At 41.3% G+C, this 21,312-nt stretch overlaps 1 protein-coding gene across 10 annotated transcripts in view; it reads left to right on the forward strand.

Moving 5' to 3' along the window:
- Positions 1 to 21,312, forward strand: part of utrn (utrophin) — a 451,611-nt gene that overhangs the window by 427,252 nt on the left and 3,047 nt on the right. For 8 of the 10 annotated variants that reach the window (XM_060937691.1, XM_060937690.1, XM_060937693.1 and 5 more), the window contains 5 exons: positions 5,664 to 5,888; positions 9,049 to 9,283; positions 12,139 to 12,220; positions 13,068 to 13,148; positions 15,236 to 15,264. In XM_060937691.1, coding sequence (XP_060793674.1) covers positions 5,664 to 5,888; positions 9,049 to 9,283; positions 12,139 to 12,220; positions 13,068 to 13,148; positions 15,236 to 15,264 — 652 coding nt within the window. Of the gene's footprint in view, positions 1 to 5,663; positions 5,889 to 9,048; positions 9,284 to 12,138; positions 12,221 to 13,067; positions 13,149 to 14,148; positions 14,191 to 15,235; positions 15,265 to 21,312 lie in introns of all 10 variants that reach the window. The other 2 variants (XM_060937694.1, XM_060937696.1) reach the window with 2 other exon arrangements.

Raw genomic sequence — 21,312 nt, forward strand, 5'->3', positions numbered from 1 at the left:
TATTCCTAATTGTCCTGTCCAACCCAGTGACACGCTGAGCTCCGGCTGTGTCCTAATAAGGAGCTTGCTTTGAGGCTGGCTTCTCATCACAATGTTAGCTCAGGTCTTTGATGTGAAGTCCAGGTAATCTCCATGATTACATGCTGCACGATAATGGGTCCAGGACAGGAGCGGGGTCCAGCGTCTGTGCACAGTGTCACATTTCCGGGGAGCATGCAAGGTCAAACCTGAGCCTCATTTTGAGATCCTCATTTTTACACGTGTGATCAAACAAGAAAGAAGAAAAACGGCAGATAGTGGAGTTGCAGCTTGATTCACAGGTTGAAGCGTAGTGAAGATTTACATCCATAAATCTTATCCTGTCGAAGTCATACTCATGTTGCATAGTGGAACAGTTCAGATTATTAGTACTGTTGCAGAACATGTTAGTCATCACAGGATATGGTGAAACTGATGTTACGGGCTGATAGATTCATCACTGTGAAGTAACAGGATCGAACATCAGCTCCGTCTGTCCATTTAAAGGTGCTGACTGCAAAGTCATCTGAAATTTTAAATTTTTTTTTACTGTGCCCGTTTTCCTATGTCCCGCAAAACAATATCATGCGGACGAGATGTGATCATTTTGATTCCTGAGGGTCACTTTTCTCCATTTTGGGACTGTTTTCCTCCCTCTTGAGGTAAACAGTACAGCCTGACGGAAACAGCCGAATGTGATGAGCTTTAACTAATCAGCATAACTATGTTGGTGGAACTGCGTCACACCAAGATGGCGACATGCGGAAAACATCGTGACTCTGCATCGACCTCGGAGAGTTTTGAGTCACAGGGATGTAATTTGTGGTTGACATTCGTGAATAGATCCGTGAAACAAAAGATGAATATATCTTTTCTCTGTTACTGCTTTTGTGTTCTTGTTTCTTTCTCTATAGGATCAAAACATTAGGTGTATAACTCCATACTCGCTACCGTGGAGTCGAGCTCATGCATTCTAAGGCCAAGTTTACATTAGACCGTATCTGTCTCATTTTCTTCGCGGATGCACTGTCCGTTTACAGACTGCTGAAAAACGGCGCGGACTTCCGCCTTGTATCACCTTTCATTAAAGAGTATAAAAGTATGAAAATACTGCAAATACTGATGCAAATACTGCCCATTGTGTAGTTATGATTGTCTTTAGGCTTGCCATCCTTCCACTTGCAAGTGGTAAGTGATATGCACTGAGATCTCACACACAGCGGCTCAGTCCCGAATCACTGCTCGTGCGCTTCACTCGTGCGCTCTGTGAGCTGCGCAGGGCCGGAGTGCGCACCCTCCAGAGGGCACTCGCTGTTCAGGGCGGAGTGATTTGTAGCGCAGGATGCCTGCGGAGCCGAGCGTATCCGTGTATTGGCGTTGCTGTGCGCACGCGAATCGTGTATTGGTGTTGCTATGTGCACGCTAATCGTTTTAAAAACGTTAATCTGATGATCCGCTGATACGGTCTAATGTAAACCCCACCTAAGGCTAAGATAGCTAAGCACTAGCTAGAATGGTTTCGCTATCTGTCCAGAAAAATGACATCATCTAACCTTGCTCTATCTCTTGCAGTTGCACTTACTAGGCAGCTTTTCTTTTCTTTTCCGCCAGCTTTTAGCTGGCAGCAGAGCGGAGTCCGCCATGTTTGCCCACACTGACTTGTTTTGGTTAAAAGTAGGTCAGACGCCCCACGGTAGTCATGTGATATTGTTGCTCACTTGCTTCGGCAAGCTCCGGAATCATAAAATGCGGGACACGTTTTATCTCAGCAGAACGTTTGCACGTAGGATACACAGTGTGTGCAGCATCGCAACATCTCGAAACTCCAATAGAAATAGAACATTTTGCCCAGAATACAACTTTGCAGTCAGAACATTTAATCATAATTTAAGAGTTGATTGGCCAATAATTACTTTATAGTAATAATTCCTTTTCCTCAGGAGCTAGTTATGAGTTATATAGTTATGAGTCACTTTAGCTTGAGTGTTCTCTTCAATCGCTGCTTCAAACTTAAACCTTTTCTGGATCATTCTTTTAATATACAGCACACAAATATGAATTAACCACGAGTTGGCCTAGTGGTTAGCATGTCCGCCTCTCAATCTGGAGACTGTGAGTTCTACTCATGATCGGGTCATACCAAAGACCATCATAAAAATGGTACCTACTGCCATCTGGCAAGGCACGCTGCAATACAGATGTGAGCGGGGAGTCAAACATTCACGGTTACCAGAGGACTAGCCCCCCACTGTAACCCTAGCTATGTAATAGGCGAGAGGCCGAGGGCTATGGAAATGGAGATCGGCGCCGCCCTATGCACCACATGGCATGGGAAGGACTTTGATTGATTTGATTGAAATACGAATTAGACTTGAATTCCTGTTTTCATTCATCACAGTGTAAATAAAATGAAATAATTTTTCATAATGTTTCCTGTTGCCACTTCTGATGTGGCTTTATTATTCCCTCTCCAGATTTTAAATGGAAAAAGGCACATTATCTTCACACCATTTCAGATTTACATAATGTTGCTTGAGGCTGGGGAGGACTATTAGTGGACTTCCAAAATGATTGTTCAGTGACAGTGGGTTAAAAACAGTGAGATGGAGTGAACTGGTGCGGTACTGATAAATATTTTGTCGCTGTTCTGGTTTGTTCTGTTTCAGTGAGTTTAATTCATTTGCACTGAACAGTCTATAATTTTGCAAAAGGATACTTTAGATATCATTTTCCACCATGTGCTTAGGGGTTTTCCCAACCTGTTAAATCTGTACACACGCTTGAGCTCAAATATATACACTCATTCGAGTATTAGAAATGTGTATTTGCAGATTGGTATCCTTAGGTTAAACGAGGACTGTTTTAATGTATTTATTTTACTTATTTCTAAGCCATCTGTGGTAGGAAGTAACAAATAGCGTTTTTAGCCTTCTTTTTCAACAGTCACTATGTTTACATGCACAAAATATTCCAGTTTTTGCTCTTATTTGAAAAAAGACAATAGTCCTATTAGGGCTGTGCGATATGGGAAAAAATGAATATCCCGATACATTTTCTCCATTTCACGATATACGATATATATCTCGATATATTTAAATCTCCTCTAAAGGACCCCATGAAATCTAACTTTTACTCTTTACTGTTTTCACTACAGTCCCTGCAGATTAAATAACGTTCTTGGTTAACTTTACAGGTGGTTTTCAACAACACATTTTAAATTTTCATGTTAGTGATTTAATCACAATTGAACTGAAATAAGACTATTTTTATTCAACAAAGATGTGGCACAAACTGCAAAAACAATCTTGAAAATTGCAACAAAGGGGCAACAGAATACAGAGCTGCTCAGAGCTCAAATCAAATCAGTGCAAGCTCAACACTGAGAAAGACATTTAGCCTAAATAAGAAAAGTGCTCATTCATTAAATTATTTAAAAAAAAAAAATAGATCTCCAAGCTATTAACCTGACTACTGAGAACCACTGGAACATTCACAATAGAGAGAGAGAGAGAGAAGAGAGCGATCTGCAAAACATAATTTTTCTCTTTGCACACTTTTGAACTGAATGTTTTCTGGCTCTGCCTCTCAGATGTGTATAATTCTGGTATTGCCTTCTCTGTAAAATGTCTGTGACCAGGCAACTCATATTTGGGATCGAGTGTGTTTAGTAATTTTTGGAAGCCTGGGATCATGTCTTCGGCAATGAAGTTAGTGATTGCATCCGTTATAGCTCTCTATCTCTGACTCGTTTTCTCATATGGGGTGGCTTTGGAGAACGAGGCCTCTATGGTCATTTGTTTAGCTCATGGGGGGTTTTAGCTCGTGGGCAAGTCATTCAGAGTTAAGAGACTCTTCATACTGTACCGGGTGAGTTTCAGGTGATGGAACATATTTGTAGCGCTGCTGCCTTTCGTGATGACAGGTTTTTTTGCACACTTTACAAACTGGCATTTGCTGTTCCACGTCCTCCTCACGATATCCAAAAAATGCCAGATGACTGATCCCTTACTAGTTCTTTTAGGAACCAATTCGTCCGCTTCCATTTTTAATTTGTCGCTGAAATTGACAGAGCTTACACGGTAGCCTATGCAACACCAGCGATTGCAGGAACTGAGTCAGCGCTGTAAACCAAAACTAGAAAATCTTCCCGCAAGTTCCTTTCAGCACCTAGATGTCACCTGGGATTGGTTGGCGAGTGCATGACGTTATTGGTGGCTTTTTTAATTTTTTAAATTTTTATTTATTTATTTATTTTTACCCTTAGGCAGCCTCTCACGTTACTGCCTGAGGGACAGAGAGAAAACCGCCGGAAAATGTTTTAAACAAACATGAAACAAATGCAAGTCGGCAGATGACCATAAAATACTCGATAGTTACGATATAATAATTATGTATCTCACACAGAATTTTCAGAGATATATTGAGTATATTCGATACTGTATATCGCACAGCCCTAAGTCCTATTAAGCTGTTGATATGGTAAGTGAAAATGAATATTCCACTAATATTCCCATTTACATGCAGCCCTGCGTACTACAATTGTTTAGTTGGCTTGTGTACAATGCACAGAACTGACTGTAAACATTGTGTCGCAAACTGCTATAAAAACCCCAGTTGAGACGCATATTCCAAATGCACTGTATACATGTCCAAAAACTGCTCCTAAATCACAAATAATATCGGCATATCCCACAAGTCTTTAATGGGAAAATGCTAAACTCGGAACAAAGCCAAATTCAGAATACCCAAACAGAATATTCTGTTTACATGAGCCGTATCAAACTCTGAATATTGTGATACTCGGAATAATAGTGAAATATCTGTGTGCAGGTAAACATACTGAGTGACTTTCAGTTAGATCTGAAGAAAACTGTCCTTTTTTTTTTTTTAATTTGGTTAATAACAACTCAAAATTTTACAAAACTCAAACTAGGCTAAAAAAATCAATTCAGTTGAATATCTTGCCTTGGAGTGCTTTCTCTATTATTGATGGCTAAAAAGCAATAACATAATTGAGAGACATTGTTTATTTTATGAGAACCTTTGATCATAAATCTATAATTTAGCTTTATTATGTGTAGATTTTCTGCAAACAATTCAAAATGAGCGCCAACATTTCTGTATTTTTAGGAAGCTGGGAATAATACACTTATGGGGTGTGCTTTTATATGAAAATAATCAACAACTAGGTGGTGTAATGCAGGCCGACACGAGGTGGAGTTATAGTTACAACCAAGAAGTTAATTATTTTTTTATACGAGCAGTGTTTTATTCCTCATACATCACAGCTGTTCCCCAACACTAACATTTTTTTTATTTAGTAAAGAACGAAACATAGTTTGTCTTTGTTCCAGCAGCTTGTTGTGTTACTGAGAAACTGGAAAGTTGATGACTTTACTGTGGAGAGAAAACTTAAAGTAACAGCTTTACCTCTGACGGACACTGGAAACTCCTTTCATAAATTCAGAAAACTTCACCAGATCAACAATTCTCAGAGCTGCTGTTATAGAAAAGTAATAAACATCTTAGGACCGATCAGAATTAAGAATACAACAGCTCTGTGACACAATTGACGTTCAAAATGGGAGGAATGATTTCTACACTAATAACTGAATAATAATAATAATAATAATATCTGTATCTAGGGACGAGGAGCACGCTTTGATCTTACAGTACTGTCAGACTCTGGGCGCTGAGGGCGCGTCTTGCAGCCAACCTCAAAGCCCCACCCACACACCCAAATCCCACGCCCTGAGTCTGCACGGCTCTGGACCGGCGCTGCAGAGCCCTGCTCAGATCCTGCAGGCTGTAGAGAGGGAGGAGAGAGGAGAGCTGGAGCGCATCATCACTCGCCTGGAGGAGGAGCAACGGTATGAAAATATGCAGTTTGTCAAAACACGCTTCATACACAAAGTCCCGCCCACTTCACCTGCATAATATGTAGCACAATAGGCTGCCATGCAGATATTTATAAACAGTTTGGTGAAACGGCAAACTGTTGAGCAGAAACTGTATGCAAATGAACATGGAAAGTTTAGGAGAATAAAATAAGATCGATTCATGCTCTTTTCTTATGTGATGGTGGAAAAAGGCGTTCGCAGTCATCGCTCTGTGATGAGATCTGGATGACAGGTGGGACTTTGCAGTGACAAAAAATGGATTTAAAAAAAGAAAAATGGCTTTTTTTTTCCGCTGGCATCTGCTGTGCTGTTTAGAGTTTTAATTAGCTGTGTTCCTTTTTTTCCCCCCTTCAGAAAGCTGAGAAATTCTTCTGCCTTATGCTGATTTGTGAAAAGAAAATGTCTGCTAGCAAGTTTTTCCATCACCCAAAGAAATCCGGTTACAAAGTGCAAACTCAAACTCAGAATTTGACTATCACTGTGTGTGCGTGTGTGTAGAAAGCCAGACATGATAAGTGATGAGCAATACTGCAGATATGTTACTCACTGTATTACCATTATTCTGTCTGTGTTGCGAGCAGTATTACGCAGAGAGATACCACTGGCAATGGTTCATGTAGATTTGTAGCTGGTGAGTGTTGTAGCTTGGTATGCATCCCAGTGGGTTCACAAACTCTAATCACCACATTGGAGTCCATTGTAAAATAATACACAAGCTCTCAGCAGCCGTACCTCTGTATACACACAGACACTATACTTGTGAGGACCTTGCATTGATGTAATTATTAATGTAGCTACAACCACAATTGAAAAATGTAGGGAAATCATGTAAACCCTATATTTAATTGAAAATAGTAAAAAGACTAAATATCAAATGTTGAAACTGAGAAATTTTAATATTTTTTGAAAAATATATGCTCATTTTGAATTTGATGCTTGCAATACATTAAAAAAAAAAAGTTGGGACAGGGGTATGTTTACCACTATGTTGCATCACCTCTACCTTTAACAACACACTGCAAATGTTTGGGAACTGAGGAGACAGTTGTAGTTTTAAAAGTGAAATGTTGTCCCATCCTTGCCTAATGTACAATTTCAGTTGCTCAAGAGTTCGGGGTCTCCTTTGTCATATTTTACACTTCATAATGCACCAGATATTTTCAACGGGAGACAGGTCTGGACTGCAGGCAGGCCAGTTTAGCACCTGGACTCTTCTATGCAGTTGTAATCTGTGCAGAATGTGGTTTGGTGTTGTCTTGCTGAAAGAAGGAAGGCCTTCCCTGAAAAAAGATGCCGTCTGGATTGTGGCATGTTACTCCAAAATGTGTATATATCATTCAGCATTAACTGAATGATATATACACGTTTTGTAGCTTGTACATCTGCCTTCCCAGATGTACAAGCTACCCATGCCATGTGAACTAATGTACCCTCATAGCATCACAGATGCTGGCTTTTCAATTGTGCACTGATAACAAGCCGGATGGTTCCTTTTCTCTTTAGCCCGGAGGACGTGGTGTCCATGAGTTCTAAAAATAATTTCTATTTTTGATTCATCAGACCTCGGGACAATTTTCCACCTTACCTCAGTCCATTGTAAATGAGCTCAACCCCAGAGAAGGTGGCAGTGTTTCTGGATATTGTTTATATCTGGTTTTAACTTGCATTTGTGGATGCAGTAATGAACTGTTTTCACAGACGATGGTTTTCTGAAGTGTTCCTGAGCCCATACAGTGATTTCCACTACAGACACGTGTCTGCTTTTAATGCAGTGTCAATTTTATTTGTATAGCGCTTTTAACAATAAACGTTGTCACAAAGCAGCTTTACAGAATTTGAACGACTTAAAACATGAGCTAATTTTATCCCCAGTGGCGATGGTGGCAAGGAAAAACTCCCTCAGACGACATGAGAAAGAAACCTTGAGAGGAACCAGACTCAAAAGGGAACCCATCCTCATTTGAGCAACAACAGACAACATGACTATAACATTAACAGTTTTAACATGAAGGCAGTTTTGTTGATGTTGTAAACTCTTCATTGATGGAAACTTGAGTGCAAAACTGTTCATGACAACTGCAGTCCTAAAGTTAGCAAGTCAACTGTAGTCCTCAGCCATAAAAGCATTACTGTAAGAGTCCAGAGCGTCTTCCAAGTGTGACTTTCAACTGTCCATATGGGGCCGTCCTCCACAGGAGCGATGTGATGAGACTCCAACCAGACATAGGGCATCAGGATGGATCAGGCAGGTCCGAGGAGCAGAAGAGGTCAGCATCTCAATCCCAGGACCGACATGTAACTCAGAGGGACAGATTGGGGGGGAGAGAAAACACAGGTTGTTAGGTATGCCCAATGTCACCTGAATAAGTAGGAACAGTATACATATTGCACTGAGTACAAGCAGGGACTCCGGCAAAACTAACTATGACAGCATAACTGAAAGGGAAGAGCCAGAAGGTAACCCAGGCATGAGAGAGCCCCGGGACTTAAAGCAGCAGCCACTACACCGATAACAAACTCGAGTGAGCAAGCGAGTGGGGACTGACAGCATCCATACATCCCAGTTTACCAAAACACTCTGTCTGATGACCCTCCAGATCTACTCCTTTACCTCATAAACACCATTAACAAAAGGTTCCTTTTCTCTTTAGCCCAGAGGACGTAACACCTGACAGCCTGAAGATCACAGGCATCCAGTGTCAGTTTTCAGCCTTGTCTCTTGCATACAGAGATTTCTCCAGATTCTCTGAATCTTTTAATGATATTATGCACCATAGATGATGTGATCCCCAGATTCTTTGCAATTTTATGTTGAGGAATGTTATTCTTAAATTGTTGCACTATTTTCTCACGCAGTTTTTCCACAGAGTAGTGAACCCCTCACCATCTTTACTTCTGAGAGACTCCGCCTCTCTAGAATGCTTTTCTTTTTTTTAATACATATTGCCAATTAAGCTAATTCATTTTTTTACATTACACATAATTTCCAGTCTTGTTATCCCATCCCAACTTTTTTGAAACATGTTGCTGGTACTAAATTAAAAATGAGCATATATGAGCAAATTAAAATGAGCAAATCATTTTATTGTATGAAATTAAAACTGCAGTTGTGGGGAATTTCTCTCTGTAGGTGTCTACGTAGGGAGTATGATCAGCTGCGGGAGCAGCAGAGGCAGCGTGGTGTGGAGTGTGTGATGAACGTGGAGAATGCGGAGGGCACGGTCCCAGATGAGGCTGACCTGTTGGCTGAGGCTAAGCTCCTGCGGCAGCACAAAGGCCGGCTGGAGGCTCGCATGCAGATTCTGGAGGATCACAACAAACAGCTTGAGTCTCAGCTCTACCGACTACGACAGCTCCTGCACCAGGTAACACACACACAGCTCAAGTCATCTTGAGTCATGTGACACTTCAAGTCTGCATTATTTTATTTTGACTGGCTGATTTTGGACATTTTTCATGGCTTAATTAATGGCATTCCTGATGTCTGATGAATCGATAAATCGATTTGTAATGTACTGAGTGTGCACAGACTGCCTCTGTTCTTCATTATTTTTGTACCTTGGATTGGCTTTGCCTAACTGGCCTTGAGTGAATTTTTGTAATGTTCTGATTAGATCTAGATCTACTCATTCAGGTAACTTTACAATATATAGGAATATGACTAATACCTAAACATATATTGTTAACTAAGCATACCTGTGTCTCCTGGCTGGCTTACCCAACAACAGTAGTAGATTTTTTTTCTTGAGCACAGAGAAAAGTCAGGAGACGGGAATAAAGTTGACACAGTGGTGAGAAGTTTTAGATTTACTCAACCCAAATAACGTTATTGTACAAAGCAATAGGACTGTTAGCTATAACATACCTCTGTCTCCTGGCTGGCTCACCATCAACTGTTAGAAAGTATTTCTTGGGTGCAGAGAAGAGTTATAATATGTGGGTATCAATCTGACTTACACTACCATTCAAAAGTTTGGGGTCACCCAGACAATTTTGTGTTTTCCATGAAAAGTCACACTTTTATTTACCACCATAAGTTGTAAAATGAATAGAAAATATAGTCAAGACATTTTTCTGGCCATTTTGAGCATTTAATCAACCCCACAAATGTGATGCTCCAGAAACTCAATCTGCTCAAAGGAAGGTCAGTTTTATAGCTTCTCTAAAGAGCTAAACTGTTTTCAGCTGTGCTAACATGATTGTACAAGGGTTTTCTAATCATCCATTAGCCTTCTGAGGCAATGAGCAAACACATTGTACCATTAGAACACTGGAGTGAGAGTTGCTGGAAATGGGCCTCTATGGAGCACTTGCATGTGACGTCACAGCCGATCCAGATTGTGACAGACGCCATCTTGTCGGTCAAACGCCATATTCCGCCTTCTACTTCTACTTCTGCTTTTACTTCTACCTTTTCTTCTGGAAAACCCTACTATATACAATTCTACTACAATGGCTGCGGCTACAAGCTCTCCCTACCTGTGCACGTTTTTTATGTTTTTTGTGTGTATTTTTGCGTGTTGTTCGTCTGTACCGGACTTCAATATCCACTACAACCGTATGGACTTACTGGACATTGGTTTCCAGCAGAAAATGACGGTTTGTAGCGATTTCCATCGCATGCACAACATTCCGGACGAGATAGCGAGACCAGCAGGGTCTCCGTGGATTGTTATCGGAGGCAAAGCGAAGGAGGCGGCGCCGGGAGAGGAAGCAAAAGCGAGGCTGCAGAGCCGGCCTGTTGACTAAGCTCAGAAAACAGCCACTCAAATCTCCACTGCTAAGCCTCTATCTCTCCAACGCCAGATCCATGTAAACAAGACGGACGATTTGGAATTACAGCTGGAATTACCTTATTTTATTCTATAATCGGCTGGTCAGTGCTATACTCAATACTTAAGTGACTTACCCATCCAATGAGGATTCTTGTTTACAAGATGCCACATCTGAGTCGCTGACAAATCCTGAATTTCTGTAAAGATAACTATCCAGAGATTTATAAGCACGCAGTGCTTCACCACTGAACAGCGAGGGAAAGTTAATGAGGTAATTATACACGTCTGGGTATTCCGCTGGCAGTTCAAAATCCGGTCGTGAAAACTCCGTCCGGTAAGCCATAAGGGTCACTAATCTGTAGATCGTTTATTTTAGACATATATCTAGTTATCTGTTCATTAGAAAAATGAGCCGTGTAGTCCGTCGGTTGAAATTGATCCATTCTGTACACGAGTGCAGCAGTATTCAGCGGTGTTTTTGACCGACAAGATGGCGGTTGTGTACTTTCCGGTCACGTGACTGCAAGATCTCTATACACCTATGGAGATATTGCACCAAAAACCAGACATTTGCAGCTAGAATAGTCATTTACCACATTAGCAATGTATAGAGTGGATTTCTGATTAGTTTAAAGTGATCTTCATTGAAAAGAACAGTGCTTTTCTTTCAAAAATAAGGAAATTTCAAAGTGACCCCAAACTTTTGAATGGTAGTGTAGATTTGAGCAAACCTAGATCTGGATCTACTCACCCCAGATAATTTTACAGTAGATAATGATAGGACTGTTAGCCAGTCTCCTGGCTGGATCACCTATTAAATGTACTAAGTTAGTTTTTGAATGCAGAGAAGAGTCAGGAGACACAGAAATAAAGCTGACACAAAGTTGAGTAGATCTACTCATCCTGGATAACTTTACAGTTTATTACACTTCACAGATATGATATGACTGGTGTACAATCATACCTGAGTCTCCTAGCTGGCTCACCAGCCACTGATTACATTAAATGGAACAAATTATTTCTTGGATGTGTTAGGAGTGGCCAGGTTGTGAAACGCACTTAAGTAACCAAACAAGTTATTCAGTCTTGTGTTGTTCACTGTTGGAAGACAGCACGTTTGTCCCTGCATATATTTACTTTTTTAACTTGAATGTAATACATCTCTTATAAAACACTCCTCCTGTCTGAAAAGCTCACTTAAATATCACAGCTGGGTATTTTTGTCCTGCGCTACTGAACATTATTCATTAGGGACGTGAAGCTGTCAGAATCTTCATGCTAAATGACAAGACTGCATTTGACAAGAACAGTATAAACACATGAAGCAGCAGAGAGAAAGTGTGTGCGCGCTCATTTCTTCAGTCACTGGTTGTTTTTGTGATATCATTTATTCGCTGAAATTAGTCAAACATTTGGATTTGTAACCTTCGGCACTCTTTATTTAGCCTGAGCTGGATTCTGCAGTCAACGGAAGTTCCTCTTCAGGTTCTCTGAGTCAGGAGGCAAGAGGTCATCCAGAACACACAGGTAAAACTAAAAATACATTTAGCATTTTGGTTCTTCTTCTTCTTCTTCTTCTTTCCACCAACTTGGTGGTGGTGCTACTTTACTTCCAACATGTGATTCTTTTAAGAAAAGAGAAAATGTCCAATCTTCTCACCACTTTGAAATCTTGAGCATTATGTAATCAGACTCTGTGAGGTTTCAGAAAATTAAAAAAAAAAATTATCTCTTTATATATAAAACCTCAAAATGTACATGCAAAATGATTTAGAAAAAATATTATTATTTATAGTGCACATTCGACATTTGGCTTCTGTTCTATTTGCTGTAATTGCCAATAAAAGAAATATATTGATTAATTAAATATTTTTTTAAATTGTTCTTCCCTTAGAACACTGATTCATGGTTGCAACATTAATATTGCTATTTTTAACAGTAATTCTCAAACTCTGTGTGCACATATTGTTTGCGTCTCATTTTAACAATGATAAATTGAGTTTCAGAATCACTTTATTAATCCCCGGAGGGAAATTCAAATTTGCTACCAAGCTCCTGAATCAAAGAAGAAGTAAACAAGTCTAAAAATAGAAGATAAAATCGTCTGAAAAAAAAGAATAAATAAAAATAAAATAAATTTAAATAAGTTCAATAACTTAAGTAAAAGCAAAATGAAGTGATTTTATATACAATACAATTTCTATGGTTGCCATGGCGATGAAAATGGCACCATCCCAATACCAAACATAATATTTTCATTCCAGACCAGACCTTTTGAGAACTTTATGTAGTGGAAATGAGCAGCACGTTATAGTAATGTTGGTGTGTGGAATAGACAACTCTTTCATATTCGTGTGTGTGTGTGTGTTCTCAGATGACTTTCTGGATCATTGTTCCTCTTCTGATATGACAGACCTTATGGAGCAGATTAATAACAGCTTTCCAACCTGTGCTCGTAAGCCCTAACCATCTCTCTCTCTCTCTCTCTCTCTCTCTCTCTCTCTCTCTGTGTTTCTCTCACTAACTTTCTCCCATTGCAACTAGTTTCCATGACGCTTCCACTGCTCCATCTTTGTGCCTAGAAAGAAGTAAGCGGTGTTTGCATATCCAATTAGCACAGAGTAAATGCAGGTGAAAGTCACGGGTCGAAAGCCCATCAGCGGTTTCAGTTCAAAAATCCATTCTAATCTCTTCTCCTGCATTCGCTCATTGACCGCCTCAAACACATCAGAACGAGACCCAAATGGTACAGTTATAAAAGACTGTCTGCTCTGTTTGGTTACACTCGGGTAAGGGCTTTCTGAGGCCCTGTCCACACGGCAACGGATTCAGGTGAATCCGATACAATTGTTTATCGTTTCGGCCTGGCATCCACACGGCACCGGCGTTTTGGGTGCCCCAAAACGCAATCTTTTGAGAACGGGTTCCAGAGTGGAAAGATCTGGCAACGGTGCCGTTGCGAAGTCGTCTGGATGAGTAGAACGGATTTGTTTACGATGACGTCACAACCACATGACTGTGAGTGCTTCACGCCGGGTAGAAGTGTAACGAACTCGATGCGAGTTGTCAACAAATCCTATAACTTGGTTCATGAAACGCGCTTACAAAATATTTTCACTGTGAATATTTATTGTGTAATGGTGCAAAGTGAGAGAGAGAGAGAGAGAGAGAGAGAGAATAGCCCTTAGGGCAGAGTCAATCCCGCCAGCAAAAATAGGGAAAAAAAGGAGCGATCTCACCTCTTCAGATGTTGGTTTAAGTCCTACAATACATTCCTCAAAAAGGGCATAGAAGAACAAATTAATCCATCAGTGTGTAGCATTCAATTTATTCCAGACCATTAAAGACGCCGCCTTCCGCGTAGAATCATACGTCATCCTCGCCGCCATATTGGATGGGGCAAAGTGGAGAATAAAGATGCCTCATTCATGTGCTGCGTTTAACTGTACCAACAGGTTTACCGTCCAAACGAGATCACATGGGATTACCTTTCACAGGTGAGACTGGAAAAATACTTTTCATTGTATTTGGTCATTGTAATGTAATTTTACGAACATATTTTTCTGACTTTGTGGCTAATATGAAGTCTCGCGCATAATAGTTTATGCGCATGCGTCCTTACTACTTCTATTGTTCTGGTGTCTCCGAAGGGACCGTCTTACAGCGCCCCTAGAGGTGTGGCATGTGTATTGCATCGTTTTCAGCAAGCGTTGCGTTGCCATATGGACCTGATATTTTACTGATCGTTGCCCATGTGGACGCGATATTTTTTTAAATAACATCTCGTTGCCGTTGTCGTGTGGATGTAGCCTGAGTGTTCCGTTTCTGCTCCACAGGAGACGAGTCTTTAAACATTAGATGATGAGCTTTAAGAGAAAAATGGACCAGTTTCCTCAAGATTAGGGCAATTTATTTGTTTTAGAAAATTTGCAAACACTAGCTGATTACTAGATGAGCTTAATTCTTTTTATTTTCAAAAAACAGTATCTATTATTAAACACGGCTGAAATTTAGTTATAAATGTAATATTTCTTGTGTTCAAGCTCAAGATGTTGAAATTCTGCTAACACTCCTTTTGTAAGGGTATCTACATGGCAAAAACCAGCGTCCAATAGCATCTATACATGTAACTGCATTTAGCCAATAAAGATTCTGAAGCTAGTGGCCAGAGAAGTGTACAAAATATGAGCAACCATAAACCTCTTGTAAAGTTGGCCTTCGAGAGCAGTACTTCTAAAGTTCTCATATCGTCCAGCTTGCTGTCGAGTGCTTTGTTTTCGTTAGACTGACAGGAAGGGACCAATTTCTGAGTGTTCGGAGGTGTTGTTGGACATGCCATCAGTCATTCCTGTAGCTCTTGTCTCCCTCTGAAATTCATTAACATCAGTTCTCTTATAGAGCTCCATTTCCTCATGAGGCAGGAGACAGGAGGCAAGCATCCTGGTTAAATGAGAAGTTGTACATGTCTGGCTGCAGTTTATAACAACAAAATTGCCAATGAAGTGACCTAATTCTGTCTCTTTCTTCTTTTCCTTTCTAAAGCACCACCGAGCCTGTCCTCAAGATCACAGGTAAGACCTGACTGAAGTCTCAAGCTCCAAAAATATTCCACCTGTAACAGGTCAACATTTTGGACTTGATTTCACTCTTCATTCAGTCCACCATGCTCCTAATGCTCTTTTGGAAAGTTAATGTTAATGAGAGTCAGTTGCACTTGGTGCGTCTGAAAGCGCACAAAAGTGTGTCCCCCACCCACACAGAGGCTCAAAGGTCATACAGCAGTGACAGCTGAGGATGCTAAACAGAAGGAAGAAATTATAATAGGCATATAATGATGCAAAAAAAGAAATGAAAGCAATCAGTGAAAACTGGAAGTTGTTGAAAAAAAATTTCACTTTTCCCTCTAAATGTCGTTGATCAGCTAAGACAGGTTTTGACAGATGTTAATTTTTTTTTCTCTGTATCCATGAAGCTAATATAGCTAACAAGTCTAAAGCTGCTTTTACACGGGCAACGGGAACAAGTTGTGCCCACTTTCTTTCGTGTTTACACGCTCACTCTCTGTCAGTGGCAAACTGGAGGTTAGACAAGTGAACCCAAAAGTGCACATGCACAAATCACTGATCAGAAGCTTGTTTTTAACTTGGTTTATTGTCCTCTCACTGCTCGTTTCTGTAAACGCTCGGCGATTCAGTGATAAATCGGCTCATTTCAGCCCGATTTCTCCAAATCCAGCCAGGTATCTGCATCTGCCCACAACTGGATGAGGGTAAGAACTTTTTCTTTAGTCCAGTTATCACTGGGGTGGCACGGTGGTGTAGTGATTAGCGCTGTCGCCTCACAGCAAGAAGGTCCTGGGTTCGAGCCCCGTGGCCGGCGAGGGCCTTTCTGTGCGGAGTCTGCATGTTCTCCCCGTGTCCGCGTGGGTTTCCTCCGGGTGCTCCGGTTTCCCCCACAGTCCAAAGACATGCAGGTTAGGTTAACTGGTGACTCTAAATTGACCGTAGGTGTGAATTGTTGTTTGTGTCTGTGTTGCCCTGTGATGACCTGGCAACTTGTTCAGGGTGTACCCCGCCTCTCGGCTACAGATAATGGATGGATAGTTATCACTGCAATTTGCTTGGGATTTGCTTGGCTCCATGGTTTAAAGACAGAGAAGTTTTACAAGGAAAAGCACTTGAGAAGAACTGACTATTCAGTTTGATGTGAAGCAGGGCTTTGAACCAGAATTTTTTTCCTATTGGTTCGTTCCGAACAGAAACGGAATTTTAACGTTTCCGGTTTTGGGTTCCACCATTAAATAGACGTTCCCGAACCGGTTAGAACAAAAAAATTTCGTTCCCGGAACGGTTAATTACGTTCCCTGTCAGCTGTTTAACAAATGGCTATAAAATTATGTCTCTGTCTCATCCAGCTTAAGCCAAATGTAGGCTAATTCTATTACAACCTTCATTAAATAAGACAAGAAATAATTCAAAACAATTATTATTTCAAATGTTGGCGATTTGGATTCTCAGTATGTCTTCCCATCTACACAAACAGAAAAAGTGCCAAAAATGAAAGATAATTCGTTTAGTGTGTTACCAAAGGCGAGTCAGGCCCTATAGAGGGCTACCGCATGACGTCACCGCGCCGCGAGATTTTGTTAGGCGCCATATTGGAAGACCAAGTACACATCTATGCAAGTACATACATACATAAAACAAACTACACCTGAAATGTAGCCAGGGCCGGTTCTGCCCTAATCTGGACCCGGGTGCAACATCGCGCAAACCCCCCCCCCCCCCCCCCCCCCCAAAAAAAACAGTCTAAATCAGGACAACCATCACATAACTATAAATATTTTATATCAACTATTTTAAATAAATGGACTATAATCAATGAGCCTGCAGGCAGCCACGGCGGGCTGCCTCAGAAAAGTAACCATTCAATGACACAACTGAAAGCCTGCAGCCACGGCGGGCTGCCTTAAAAAGTTAGTAACCATTTGTCCTACCTTAAAACTCGTTTTGCATTTTCTGCCTCCTTTTTTGTATTTTCGACCCTCCGTTTATTTTCTTTCCTTTTCTGAAAACCCGATTTGTGTCCAGACATTTTGTTCTGCTACCAACGAACTAACTCGTCAGGTCTCGTCTCTCGAGCCCGCGATGATTCCCGTGGGAAGGGCAACAATTGATACATTTTTACAAACAGCCAATAGGGAGGTTGCAACGTTCAGGCTCTTCTTTGCTCAGACACTCAGTAATGCACTTACTCACTAGTAGTCCACCTTCCCGCTCTCTCCATTCAGTCAGCGAACGTCACACAGGAAGTGAACCCCAGTGGGTCATAGAAACTTGCGCAGGAGAAGAATGGCTTTTATTTGTAGGCTACAGAAACTTTGAGGAACGAAATAAAAACCGGTATTAACCGGTTACCATTATTTTTAATAAGCGTTTCTGTTCCGGAACATAAAAAATAATAATTTTTCTGGTTTCGTTTCTGTTCCATGTGAAATAGAAAAAGTTCCCGGTTTTCGTTTTCGTTCCTTGAACCGGTTCAAAGCCCTGATGTGAAGTGGTCTTGTCTAGATGATAAATGACCCGGATGAACGATACCGCGCATGTGAAAGTGTTTAGACGGTAAGCGGGACCAAGTTGCACCTGGAACAGAATGTTCCAGAACAAGTTGCACTACCCTGTAAAGTGGAGCAAGTTGTGCCCATCAGTGTCGAATTGTTCAGGAACAAATCATGTTTAGACGGGCAGTTGCGCTGGGGCAACTTGTTCCCGTGCAAGTGCCTGTGTAAAAGCAGCTTATGTCACCCAATGTGTCCTCTTTCCTGGAAATATACTTCCAAAAGTTACGTCAGTATTTACACAGGGAAAGTTACACATGATCAGAGTTGGGTTACGCACCTATTTAATCTATTTTCTGGGCACCGGGTTCAGATTATTGAAAAGCATCAGCATGTAGTTCATACCTCTGAGGTTGAAGATTTGTCTTGAGCAGAAGCATCAGAGATTTTTTTTTTCTTTAAAAAAAAGACAAATAAAAATGATGAAGGTGAAGAAATATGAATGAGAGGATTCAAGAATTGAAATAAAAGTCTAATAGAAGTCTATTACTATACCACCAATCTATGGCTGCATGAGTAGTTTTAATAACCGCAACAGTGGTTTAATTTAATAAAATGGCTTCCACGCTCATTATACAACAGTTAATAAAATAGCACTTGATCTAGCACATGCATTTTTTATATCATATGAAGCCATTAGTTGCTAAGAGGTCTTGATCATAGTGTGTGTGTGTGTGTGTGTGTGTGTGTGTGTATCATGCTATTAATTAGCTGTTCAGATTTATTGAGAATGATAAAATAATACAACTTTTTTGTTAACTCGTAAAAGAAAATGTGCATGGCTTCCACGCTCATTATACAACAGTTAATAAAATAGCACTTGATCTAGCACATGCATTTTTTATATCATATGAAGCCATTAGTTGCTAAGAGGTCTTGATCATAGTGTGTGTGTGTGTGTGTGTGTGTGTGTGTGTATCATGCTATTAATTAGCTGTTCAGATTTATTGAGAATGATAAAATAATACAACTTTTTTGTTAACTCGTAAAAGAAAATGTGCCCATGCTACTTTAATCATCTATCGCAACATTTTAATCATCATGAACAAATCTTCAGCGTGTAGCTGGATGCTATACAGTAAATCGGGTGGCCGTCATGGACTCTGAGAATGACTTTTTAAAGGAAGAATATGAGGATTCCCGTTACTGATTATCTCTTGGCTTTTTGACTACATTTAGAATAAGCAGGAATTTTTTTTTTTTTTACTTTTTTTTTTGCGCTTTAATGTGATGACAGTGCAGTTTGTACGCACTTTGCTGATGTGTTTAGCACATCTGGCGGCAATTAGAGGTGGTGATCAATAAGCTTTCACCTAAAGGCTGCCTGGATGTGAAATGGATTTGAACCTCACTTCTCCAGTATCTGAACGCTTCAACAGCTCCTCCGATGCATTAGACATCAATTAGAGGCCCATTTCATATGCTTTTCTCCTCCCACCAAACATTAGGCTGGATAGGATCAGTCCCACGTGGCCTTGGAGATGGTGTGTGTGTGTGTGTGTAAGAGAGCAGTTGAATCATTCTTTGTTTAAGCCATAAATGCAGTGGGAGGCAAGTGAACACTATCCATAAAACAGACTCTCTCTTGCGCGCGCGCGCACACACCACTTCATTCTTTTTCTTGCTCTTTTGTTCTGCCATCTCTAATGTGCATAATTACAGCATTAAGGCTCTTCCCTTTTCTAATACTGACCTGTTAACTTTGTCTTTCTGTCTCTCTCGCGCTCTCTCTGTCTCACACACACATGCTCTCTCTGTCGCTCATTTGCTCTCGCTCTCTGTCTCACACACAAGCACTCTATCTCTCTCGCTCTCTCTCACACACTCGCACTTTCTCTCTCTCTCTCTCACACACACACATGCTCTTTCTTGCTCTCTCTCTGCTTCTCTCTCTCTGTCTCACACATGCGCTCTCTCTCTCACCCTCCCTCTCTGCCTCACACACGCGTGCACGCTCTCTGCCTCTGTCTGCCTCACACACGCGCGTGCTCTCTCTGCCTCTCTTTCTCTCTCTCTCTGCCTTACTCTCTCTGTCTTGCTCTCTGTCTCACACACATGCGCTCTCTCTCTGCTTCTCTCTCTCTCACACACACACACTCTCTGCCTCACTCTCTCTCTCTCTCTCTCTCTCTCTCTGCCTCACACTCTCTTTCTCTCTGCCTCACACTCTCTGCCTCTCTCTTTCACTCTATCTCACACATATTCTCTCTCTCTCTCTCTCTCTCTCACTCTCTGTCTCACACACATGCTCACTCTCTCTCTCTCTCACTCTCTGTCTCACACACATGCTGTCTCTCACTCTGTCTCACACACATGCTCTTCCTTTGTCTCTCTGTCTGTCTCACACATGCTCTCTCTCTCTGTCTCTCTCATTCTCTCTGCCTCACACTCTCTCTCTCTCTCTCTCACCCTCTCTCTCCCTCACACTCTCTCATACACATGCGCTCTCTCTCTCTGCCTCACACTCTCTCTCTCTCACCCTCTCTCTCCCTCACACTCTCTCATACACATGCGCTCTCTCTCTCTGCCTCACACTCTCTCTCTCTCTCTCTCTCACCCTCTCTCTCCCTCACACTCTCTCATACACATGCGCTCTCTCTCTCTGCCTCACACTCTCTCTCTCACCCTCTCTCTCCCTCACACTCTCTCATACACATGCGCTCTCTCTCTCTGCCTCACACTCTCTCTCTCTCACCCTCTCTCTCCCTCACACTCTCTCATACACATGCGCTCTCTCTCTCTGCCTCACACTCTCTCTCTCTCTCTCTCACCCTCTCTCTCCCTCACACTCTCTCATACACATGCGCGCTCTCTCTGCCTCACACTCACTCTCTCTCTCACCCTCTCTCTCCCTCACACTCTCATACACATGCGCTCTCTCTCTCTGCCTCACTCTCTCTCTCTCTCTCTCTCTCTCATTGTGTCTGTTTTTCTGTCTCTTCTCTCACTGTCTCACACACTCACTTTCTCACCTTTTCTCTCTCTTTCTGTCTCACTCTCTCTTTATCTCTCTGATACAAACACAAACTGGCTCACTTGTTCTTCCTCTGTCTCCCCATTTGTCTCACTCTCTCTTTGTCTCCCATATAGTGACTGATGGTTAATTGTATAATGATGGAGGGCTCAGTCCCGCAGTCTCTCACCGCTGAGTCAGTGTGATCCTGCACAACCGTCCTGAATGTGCGATAAAGTGTTCAAACGGACCTCTGTGCTTTTTTGTCCTTCTTTTTCTCATTCCTTCAAGCTGTTTTATCTTCCTTCCTTTAAACAGTCATTCCTTAAAGCTTTTTAAACTGCTGCTTTCATCACGAGAGCATTTAAAGACGAAAACAAAGACGTATACTGACAGTTAAAGCATTTGTTTTACCCCATAACTCTGTGTTCACCCCCTCCTGTATCTCGTCCCCATTGTAAATGAGTGTGTGAAGCAGCAGGAAGCAAATGTCTCCTTTATCACCTGTACTGGATTGCATTTTACAGACAAATTAGTTTTCAGTTTAAT

This window comes from Neoarius graeffei, chromosome 13 (assembly GCF_027579695.1).
Source record: "Neoarius graeffei isolate fNeoGra1 chromosome 13, fNeoGra1.pri, whole genome shotgun sequence".
NCBI lineage: Eukaryota > Metazoa > Chordata > Actinopteri > Siluriformes > Ariidae > Neoarius > Neoarius graeffei.